Below are 10978 nucleotides of genomic sequence, written 5' to 3' on the forward strand. Positions count from 1 at the left end.
GGTTATAGGTGGAAGAGCGATAAAGTGAGAGGTGTTGAGGGAGGCAATAGCTCTTCCGGGGGGGGGGGGGGTCAGAACAACTTTGGCGGGCCCAAAGGAAGAAGTGCTCAAGTTTCAGCCAACTAGCTCCAACCATGCAGAAATAACGCCCTTGTGCATAGGTTTTCCGTCAGTTGGTCTGAACCCAAGCTCTAAGAGAGAGAATATATTATTTCTATGTGCCTGGAGCTATATATTCTCTCTCTTAGAGCTAGCTAGACTCTCTCTTTGGCTGGGTTCAAACCGACTGACGAAAAACTTGCACACAAGGGTGTTATTTCTGCGTGGTTGGAGCTGGTTGGCTGCAAAAATAACGCCGTTGTGCGCAAGTTTTCCATCATTTGGTCTGAACCCAGCCTAAGAGGGAGTCTAGCTCTAAGAGAGAGAAATGGAAATACCCCTCTAATTCGTGGAAATTCCCAAAAGACCCCACAAATTTCAAAAATTCCCAAAATACCCTTGTATCTATTTTGGCTGGATTGTTCAAGATATTCTAATCTTTATTCTTTTTTGACAAGTGAGATCCGTTTGTGAATGCTTAGTATGTAATTTGTCACAAATTACCTCACAAAAAGGCAATTATGTCTAGAAATAATGAAGCAATTCGTCTCCAAAGCCTACATAACCAACTCAAATTCTAGTTTTAGCATCTCGTATTGATAGAGAATCCGTCTTCTTGTGAAAAGCTACAAAATTTTTCATCTCTGGAGAAATTTAACCTCACAATCCGGGGCATTTTAGAAAATTTGAAGGGAAATTTGGGAATTTATGACTAAGTGTTGGGGGTATTTTGGGAATTTGGAAATTTCCACAAATTAAAGAGGTATATCTATCTTTACATAATATATAATATATTCTTTCTCTCTATATATGGAGAGAGAGAGAGAGGACAAAAGATCAAACATCACCAACCACCTACCCATTACAACACTCGTGATCAAACTGGGCATTAATCTAGTGTATTGAACGACTAAGACTAAGAACAACTAAGATTTTAATAAAGAGATTCCCATTCTCCTCCAGCAAGCAAGCCACAACCCCAACAGTCCTTTTTCAATCGCAGCTTTTTGGCATTCGAGGAGCTTTGCTTCTCTAGAGCTCCTTCTCTCTCACTCTACACTCACCTTGCGCTCAAGCAAGCTAATCACACTGCAGCATTGCCTTCGGAAAGTCCTCTCTGGCTTCCACATGCAAGATCGTGTGCGGCCAGGCGAGCTTTACCATTCCTGGAAGACAGGTATTCAAGCTCTTCTGCTGCTCGATGCTAATTGTTTACCAGGAAAACTGACACTACACACATTCATGCAGATGAGCAGGTGCGTTCCAGTGGGGTTAACGTCTAGCTCTTGGGCTTGGATCTTAGCCTCCACTATCAGCGTGTCGAAAAGCCTAACTCAGAATGGCTGATCTTACCTTGCAAGAGTGAGCTTGCTTACTGAACAGTTCCCACAATAGATTGCTGCTGTTGATCTTGCGTAGTTGATAAGCCACATTTCGGTGCCTTTGAACAGTCATTGGCCCATATATGCAGTTTGGATCAGGACTGCTGACCACATTTGAATGCAGTATCTGTCCAGCCAGGTGGGCATGTTTTTTTTTTCCTAGTTTCGTCATCCTGTTATATACATACAAAACATACAATTTGTGCTACAAAAGCTGTAGCTGAAGCACCTGCTTTTTGGTCTCACCCCTATTGCTTTTGCCATCCACGACTCTCTCATTTGTCCACTCATTTTTTTGATGTATTGCATGCCCTTATGAAGCAAAGAGATGGGAGGCATTATCAGTATACTCTATGTGATTTTCTCTTTCATATTGTCAATCAGAAACTCATTCCAAGATTCATGTGGCCAAACTGGGAAAGTTACTCGTTTATGATGTTTTAAAATTGTTATAGCAAATATCAGTTTGTTGTGGATGTGCACAAAATTTGCTTTGAGTTGGAATCCGGGATCAGTATCCCCAGATCAGTTCCCAGTGTGTCACATGGGATCTGCTATTGAGAAGGTGCAATTCGGTGTTTGCTGCCTTACCCTTCACAAAGTTGCATTTCTTGTGCTTGCACATTCAATCTTAACAGACATAGTTTCTTTCTGCTGCAAAACTGAACCACCTGCACGTGTACTGGCATACCTTTTGACTTCTAGAATATTATATGGAAGGCAATGCAGTCTCAAGTTTGATTTCTTGGCTCACTGGTCGTTTTGGAAAGCCTTGTTTTGTTGTTCATCAACATGAAAATGTCGGCGTCTAGTCATATCTTCTGGTCAAACAGGTGACTTTGTTTCCAGCAGTCTTTCAATAATGTTTTTGCACTCATATGTTGTGAATTTTTCAGCAGAATATGCAGGCCTCAAGCTTGAAGTCTGAGCCAGCAACTCCTCGTTCTACAGCCGGGGCTCGAGCAAGGTGTGGCAATTCAAACTAATGTGCATCAATTCCAGGGTTTAGGAATTTTGTAAAACCACAGCCAAACATAAAAACTACAGTTTTATTGCATTGACATTGTATGCCAAGTAATCTCTTTACTGGGCTTCCATGGCAACTTTTTTCAAATTCTTGAAGGGGTGCCCTGGTTTTGGTGCTGGTGCAACTTTGCTAACACAAATGTAGAGGAGTTTGAGTGGAAGAATGCTTGTTCTGCTTGTCCTCATCAGAGAAATTAACAAATGAGCTAGGTGAGAGGTAATATTGAGGCTGAGGTCAGGGTAATACTCCTAACATCAGAGAAGTGCACAAAAAATGCCAGCTTGATAATGCTGTGCTGTCCTTACTTCTGATTTTCTAGATGTTACGAGAGCTAATATTTGGTTATTGCTTTTGTGTTGTATATGTATTAACCAATTTGTGTCTGAGAGAGATTAATGAACTAGTCTGTTTGAGATAAATTTTTCGTTGACACTTAAGTGTAATATGTAGGGAGCGAAGTGGTGCTCCAAATATGGATGATCCAGATGGAATTTTTGCAAATGTTGCACAAAGTATTGAGCAATTGCGCACAAATGCTTCTACCCCTAATCAGAAGGAATCCATATCGAGGAAGCTTCTGGAGCTTACCGAGACTAGGAAAGAAGCTAGGACTGCAATTGGAACTCACTCACAAGCCATACCATTGTTAGTAGCTTTAGTCAGAACAGGGACACTAGCTGCAAAGATGAATGCTGCAGGTATTTTAGGGGTGTTATGCCAAGAAGAGGAGCTCAGGGTCAAAGTTTTATTGGGTGGATGCATTCCGCCCCTGCTTGCACTATTGAAAGTTAACTCTCCTGATGCCCAGCTTGCGGCGGCTCAAACGATATATGCAGTTTCACAGGGTGGGGTCACAGATCAAGTTGGCTGCAAGATTTTTGCCACAGAAGGCGTGGTTCCAAAATTATGGGAACAGCTGCAACCCAAGCAGAATCTGGACTGGTCGGTTGAGGGCCTCATAACAGGAGCATTGCAGAACCTCTGTAGCAACACCGAAGGCTTTTGGCCTGCCACTTTAGATGCAGGAGGTATCGAGATTCTTATCAGGCTGTTGTGTAAGGGAAGCTCAACTGCACAAGCAAATGCCTCTTCTCTTCTTGCAAGCTTGATGATGGCTTCTCAATCAAGTAGTAAGCAGGTGCTCAGTAGTGGAGCTGTGGAACCACTTCTCAAACTTGTTGGCCCAGGTAATGACTTGTCAGTTCGAGCTGAAGCAGCTGGTGCACTAAGGGCTCTATCTCTATCTTCCAAGGAAGCCAGGCACACACTCTCAGAAGCTGGTGCAATCTCCATTTTGATTGGTGCAGTGGTGGCCCCTTCAAAGGAATTTATGCAGGGTAAATTTGCCCAAGCCTTGCAAGAGAATGCAATGGGTGCCTTAGCTAATGTTTTCAATGGTATGTCTTCAGTGATACTTAGTATCGCAGACAATATCAAGTCCAGCAAGGCAGATAATCACATGGCTGATATAATAGGTGCACTCGCCTATGGGCTGATGGTCTTTGATGATAGCGAGAAATCAACTGACAGTGTGGATGCAGGAATGATAGAGCAGGTTCTTGTGAGGCAGCTGAAGCCTCAAGTTCCTGAGCTGGTTCAAGAACGTTCCATTGAAGCTCTTGCTAGCCTTTATGGTAATTCTGCTCTGCAGAAAAATCTAAAGCATGCAGAAGGTAAAAAGATGCTGGTTGGATTAATAACAATGGCGAATGTTGATGTCCAAGAAGACCTTTTAAAATCCCTTAGAAATCTATGTAACGGTGAGATGAACCTTTGGCAATCACTTCGAGGTCGTGATGGGATCCAGCTTCTCATCTCCCTGTTAGGATTGTCCTCAGAGCAGCAACAGGAATACGCTGTGTCTTTGCTTTCAATCCTCACGGAAGAAGTTGATAGTAGTAAATGGACTATCACTGCTGCTGGGGGTATACCTCCTCTAGTTCAGCTTCTTGAGACAGGATCTGTGAGGGCTAAAGAAGATGCTGCCCTTATTCTGGGTAACCTTTGTACATATAGTGAGGACATCAGAGCTTGTGTTGAGACTGCAGAGGCTGTCCCAGCTCTTTTGTGGCTATTGAAGATTGCTAGCTTAAGGGGTCAAGAAATAGCTGCAAAGGCCTTGACACAGTTGGTAAGAAATTCAGATGCTGGCACTATAAGTCAACTGGCTGCACTACTTTTGGGAGATCATCCACAGTCAAAAGTTCACATATTGAACGTGCTTGGCTGCTTGCTTTGTGTTGCTTCTCAGGATGAGATACTAAGAGAAGGAGCTGCTTCTAATGATGCATTACATGTAGTGCTTCGACTATTGAGCTCAGCAAATGAAGAAACCAAAGAGCATGCTGCTTCAGTTCTTGCCAAGGTATTTGATGCAAGGAAGGACCTTCGCGAAAGCCATCTCATTGTGGGTGGCCTTTCGTCATTGATCAGAATCTTGAATGTGGAGCCTGAACATATTGCCATGCAAGCAGCAAAAGCTCTGGCTGCGATTTTTCTGTCTATTGACAAGAATCAGGAAATTGCTAATCTTGCTAAGGAGTCTACAGCACCATTGATTACATTGGCAAAGTCATCTAATGTTGCAGCAGCAGAGATGGCAGCTACGGCATTGGCTAATCTTTTGATAGACCAAAACATATGCAAAGGGTTTCCTGCGGAGGAGATGATTATGCCATTGACCATGGTACTTCGTGAAGGCACGTATCAGGGAAAAGAGCATGCTGCATGTGTTTTAGCATTGCTTATTGGATCTCATTACATAGATGACATTCTGTTTGACAGCATTCAGAACTGTGACACTGTGGTTGCACTAGTTGCACTTCTAGCTAGCACCAATGTCGAAGAATGTGCAAAATCAGAAGCATTAGAGGCACTTGCAGCATTGGTGAGGGCTAGGTGTGCAGGTACTTGCAGCCGGCCTCCATGGGCAGTTTTAGCAGATGCTCCTTACAGTTTTGGTCCACTTGTCACTTGTGTAGCTGTAGGAAGGCCTTCAATGCAAGAAAAGGCGATTGAAGTTCTTTCCAAGCTTTGTCGAGATCAGCCTATTGTTTTAGGAGACTTGATTGCAGGTACACCCAAGTGTATTGCAGCCCTTGTTGAGCATGTGATTAACTCTCCAAGATCAGAAGTAAAGGTTGGGGGAACAGCTTTGTTAATTTGTGCGTTTAAGGAGCACAGGCAGGAGGCGATGGAAGGATTAAACAACTCAGGGTTTTTTTCTGCACTATTACAGTCTCTTGTAGACATGCTAGCTGTGAAGGGTTTGGAAAATTCTGTGGATAAGAGTTTTAGTGAAGCTCAAGAGGGTTCTTACTTCAGGAGTGTAGAGAAAAGTACTGACGGTCAAGTCAATGATTTTAAAATTCCTCTAGATCAGGATCCTGCTGCAATGCTAGGAGGCACAGCAGCCCTTTGGCTGCTGTCTTTAATAGCTTCACAAGATGACAAAAGCAAGCTTGCAATCATGGAAGCAGGTGCTGTTGAGCTTCTTGCTGACAAGCTTGCAAATATGGTCTCCAACTTGTCTCAGGTGAATTAGACTAGTGATTTTCTGCACAAGCCCTTATTTTTTGATGATGCCTAATTTTGATCTTGTTTCTGACAGGTAGAGCTGGAGGATAATGGAAGCATTTGGGTTAGCATGCTATTACTTGCTATTCTCTTCCAAGATCGCGATGTCAGTCTCTCCCCCGGAACCATGCGTGCAGTTTCGTCTCTTGCTTTCTTTTTAAGATCAGAGGAAGCTATTGACCGATATTTTGCTGCACAAGCTCTTGCGAGTCTTGTTTGCAACGGAAGTCGAGGAACAATTCTGGCCGTTGCAAAGTCAGGGGTACCAGGTGGCCTTGTCCCACTGCTCGGAAGCCTTGAATCAGAGATAGCTAACTTTGTTGCTCTCTCTGAAGAGTTTTCGCTTGTTCCTAATCCTGACCAGGTTGCTCTTGAGCGGCTCTTTAGAGTTGATGACATCCGAGTTGGCCCAATTGCCCGTAAAGTTATTCCAAGTTTGGTTGATCTCTTGAAGCCCATCCCAGATAGACCTACTGCACCTGCTCTGGCTCTTGGCTTACTGACACAAATAGCCAAAGGTAGTAACACTAATAAGCTTGCAATGGCGGAAGCTGGAGCTCTGGATGCTTTGACAAGGTACCTTTCACTGGGCCCTCAGGATGCCATTGAAGAGGCTACTGCTGATCTACTTCGAATTCTTTTTAGTAGTAATGAGCTCAGACAACATGATTCTGCACTTGGGGCTGTAAACCAGCTGGTTGCAGTGCTTCGCCTAGGAACCAGGGGCTCAAGGTACAGTGCAGCAAGGGCTTTGCATGGACTTTTCACTGCAGACAACATAAGAACTGGGGAGGTAGGAAAGCAAGCTATTACTCCATTGATAGAAATGGTCAATTCAGGCTCTGAGAAGGAACAACGAGCAGCAATTGGTGCACTTATTAGTCTTTCTGCAGGTAATCCACCAAAGGCAATAGCCATTGCAGATGCTGGGTCCAATGCTGTTGACGGTCTGTGCAGACTGCTCACAACCGACTGTTCTGTCGAATTGAAAGAAGATGTGGCAGAGCTTTGTCGAGTTCTCTTTGGCAATGCAAGAGTTCGAACAATGCCTGGGGCTTCAAATTGTATCCGACCTTTAGTGGCTCTGCTTAGTGCAGAATCCAGTGGGTTGCAGCAAGGGAGTGCTTCTGCACTGGACAACTTACTAGATAATGAACAGCAGGCCGAGCTGGTTGCTGCTGAAGGAGCTGTGCTTCCTCTTGTTAGCCTTGTTGTTGGTGATAATTACTCATTGCATGAAGCTGCAGTCAGTGCATTAACAAAACTTGGGAAGGATAGACCTCTGTGCAAGTTAGACATGGTCAAAGCAGGCATTATTGATAGTGTTATTGAGATTATTTTGGTTGTGCCCGATAATCTGTGTGCTTTAATGGCAGAGCTTTTGCGAATACTAACAAATAATAGCAGCATAGCAAAAGGTGCAGCATCAGCCAATGTAGTGGAACCTTTCTTTACAATTTTGTCACGCCCTGGACTCAGCGCTGCTGGACAACATAGTGCTATTCAAGTGCTTGTCAACATTCTTGAGAAGCCTCAGTGCTTGGAAATGCAAAATCTGACCCCAAGCCAAGGCATAGAGCCCCTTGTCCCACTGCTTGACTCTTCCTCTCAGACTGTGCAACAGCTTGCTGCTGAATTACTTTCACATCTACTAGTGCAGGAACAGTTTCAGCGTGATACGATTACTCAGCAGGCTATTGTCCCTCTTGTCCGGATTGTTGGACTTGGAGTGCAGAGTTTACAGCAAAAATCAGTAAAGGCCTTGGAGAGAGCATCAAAAAGCTGGCCAAATGCTGTAGCTGATGCAGACGGTATCATTGAGCTGTCGAAAGTTATCATGCAAGCTAATCCTCAGCCACCACATGCCTTATGGGAATCGGCTGCCTATGTAATTTCCAACATCCTACGGTTTAGCTCACAGTACTACCTGCACGTGCCTCTTGCTGTGCTTGTCAGGTTGCTTAAGTCCACCTCTGAAGCCACAGTGGTCGTTTCCCTCAATGCACTCCTTGTTCTAGAGAGAGATGATGCCTCAAGTGCTGAGGAAATGGCTCAGGCAGGTGCTGTAGAAGCACTGCTTGAGCTTTTGCGATGTCATCAATGTGAGGAAGCAGCAGCACGGCTGATAGAGGCGTTGTTTAATAATGTGAAAGTGCGTGACACGAAAGGAGCAAAACTTGCAATCTCTCCTCTGTCTCAGTATTTGCTTGATCCGCAAACACGGCCTCAGCCAGCTCGAATACTAGCTGCTCTTGCTTTAGGTGATCTTTTCCAGAATGACAGTCTATCGCGCACAACAGATGCTGTGTCTGCTTGTCGAGCCTTGGTAAGTCAGTTAGAGGATCAGCCCTCTGAGGAAATGAAGATGATCGCAGTCTGCGCACTACAAAACCTTGTAATGCACAGTAGGTCTAACAAGCGTGCAGTGGCTGAAGCTGGTGGAGTCCAAGTGCTGCAGGAGTTACTCAACTCTAGCAATAGTGAAACTGCTGGTCAAGCAGCAGCATTGATCAAGTTGTTATTTTCAAATAATACCGTGCAAGAATATGCGACAAGTGAAATAATCAGAGCATTGACGGGTAAGCTTTATCTACTTTTGTGGGTGCACCATTTGCACAGAAGTGTGCACACATGTAAACACGGACATAGAGAGCCATCCAGTTTCCCCGAAAGAGTAACTGTTTGATCACATATCACAGCACGCAATGTTTTTAACATGGTTATTAAGGTTAAGTCTGGGTTTCTCTTAAGAAAAGTAGGACAGCTCTAAGTCTTGTCACTTGACTACTTGCATAGTTGTACATTTAGTGAAGTGGTGATGACTATTTTCAGCCTCTTTGGAACGGGAATTTTGGGCTACTGGAACTGTAAATGAGGATATGCTGAAAGCCATTGAGATTCTGTTCTACAACTTTCCACGTCTGAGAGGCACAGAGACAGCAACACTATGTATCCCGCAGCTAGTTGGTGCCCTCAAAGCTGGCACTGAACTTGCCCAAGAGGCAGCACTGGACGCTTTATTGCTATTGAGGCAGGGTTGGCCATCTGGTGGGAATGCAAATGAGATAGGGAAAACACAGGCAATGGCTATGGTAGAGGCTATTCCTGTGCTTCAGTTGTTGATGAGATCAGGCCCTGAACCTTTTCAAGAAAAGGCGGAGGGATTATTGCAATGCTTGCCTGGAAATCTTGTGGTCACGATCAAACGTGGTGTTAATTTGAAGCAGTCGATGGGTAGTACAAATGCTTTCTGCAAGCTAACACTTGGGAATGGGGCCCCACGGCAAACGAAGGTTAGTTTCGAAGCTCCGTCAATAGAATTTATGAAGTTGTTTGATCGTTATCAAATCAGCTAACGATGTCGCAATCTCTTTTACAGGTGGTCTCAAGTAGCAGCTCTCCCGAATGGAATCAGAGCTTTGCATGGGCTTTTGATGCCCCACCCAAAGGCCAGAAACTTCGCATATCATGCAAGAGCAAAAATACTTTTGGCAAGGTAATCTAGTTTTCAATTTGAATGCCAATTATCCTATTTATAAAATGAATGTATCCAGAGCCTGGATGCTTGCTCAGAGTCTGGGATGTTTTCCATCCCAAGGTACATCCGTGATATGCAAAAGGCTAGCTAGCTCCATCTGGTTCCAAAACTTAGGGTGTAGTATGGCATGTATAGATGGGTGGGGAGCCCTGCAACATAGCAACTTGGTCTGAGAAAGCCCGCTCTATTTCCCTCCTCATGTTGTAGGCGAATCTTTGGGATGGCCCTATGATATACTCTCTGGGCTTGGTATCCTGGTGCTCTGGGGCGTCTTGAACAATTTCTGCCTGCTGTAGTGTGACCCATCTCTGAATGTCGATGGGATGTATTAGAGCAGCTCTTTGAAAGAAGCCCTTGATCTGCGACTGTCTCCCTCTGTTGTGGTATGCAGGTGACTGGAGGAGAGTCTCCCTGTCTTGGCATCTCTAGTAAGAAATGACCCAGCTGTCTCTGGTCTCTCGACTCTAATAGTACTTCAAAAGCTTCAGGAACATCTTTGAGAGCCGAGAGGTCGAAGTCGGTTATGAGACAGAACGAGGTCCATGTGTGTGTCCTCTGGGTATCCAGAAAAAAGGACAGACATGCCGAAAATAAACCTGTCACAAATTAAAATAAAATAGACTGGTTCTTACTTCACTGGATGTGGAACAAACAAACAACCAAAAAAAATTAAAATAAATAAATAAATAAATAAATATATAGATAGATAGAGAGAGAGAGAGAGAGAGAGAGAGAGAGAGAGAGAGAGAGAGAGAGAGAGAGAGAGAGAGAGAGAGAGAGAGAGAGAGATGAAATGAAATGAAATGTTATATTAACGTCTTCAAAAGGCCATCGTGACCTATGAGAGAGTGACGTTTTTCCTCTTGCTCAGGGTTCTCTAGGAAAAGTGACCATACAAATAGATCGGGTCGTGCTGCTCGGCAAAGTCAGTGGACAATATACTCTTGCTCCAGATACAAATAGAGATGGCACAGCAAGAACCATTGAGATTGAGTTTCAGTGGTCAAACTGCTGAGTTGGCTGGTTTATTGAGTGGTGGTGGCTTATTACTACCCATGTACTATGTAACTGTAGTGTACACAATAAGACAATTCTGTTTTGGAAGGGTGTTGAAAGCAGTTCTCAATCAAAATTCAATTTATTCTTTTAACGGTCTCTCGAAGAATGTCACATCGATCAATGTCTACATTACGCCTGCAAGAAGTAAGCAGTGTTTCGATTTGAAGTCATGCATATGAATGACGTGTTAATCAAAGAAGATGTTGTGATTATGTGGTTACTTTGTATCGTTTTTCTGGATGTCAAGAAACTTGTGTGGTCATGTTGTATCTCTTCTTGCTCCTAGGTTCTGCAACT

At 43.9% G+C, this 10978-nt stretch overlaps 1 protein-coding gene across 4 annotated transcripts; it reads left to right on the forward strand.

Moving 5' to 3' along the window:
* The first annotated feature begins 1347 nt into the window (after nucleotides 1-1347).
* Nucleotides 1348-10777, forward strand: LOC147443224 (protein CELLULOSE SYNTHASE INTERACTIVE 1-like). 4 transcript variants are annotated; one of them, XM_086529134.1, is made up of 8 exons: nucleotides 1348-1461; nucleotides 1551-1620; nucleotides 2378-2448; nucleotides 2959-6043; nucleotides 6119-8663; nucleotides 8917-9377; nucleotides 9464-9580; nucleotides 10494-10777. In XM_086529134.1, exons 2-8 carry the CDS (start codon nucleotides 1600-1602, stop codon nucleotides 10635-10637), a joined length of 6444 nt encoding a protein of 2147 aa, XP_086385260.1. In that variant the 5' UTR covers nucleotides 1348-1461; nucleotides 1551-1599; the 3' UTR covers nucleotides 10638-10777. The 4 variants fall into 4 exon arrangements, with proteins under 4 accessions (XP_086385260.1, XP_086385262.1, XP_086385259.1 ...); XM_086529136.1 differs by having other exon boundaries at nucleotides 2381-2448; XM_086529133.1 differs by having other exon boundaries at nucleotides 1378-1620.
* Nucleotides 10778-10978: the final 201 nt, after the last annotated feature.

This window comes from Adiantum capillus-veneris, chromosome 14, assembly GCF_014529385.1.
Source record: "Adiantum capillus-veneris isolate H3 chromosome 14, ASM1452938v2, whole genome shotgun sequence".
Lineage (NCBI taxonomy): Eukaryota > Viridiplantae > Streptophyta > Polypodiopsida > Polypodiales > Pteridaceae > Adiantum > Adiantum capillus-veneris.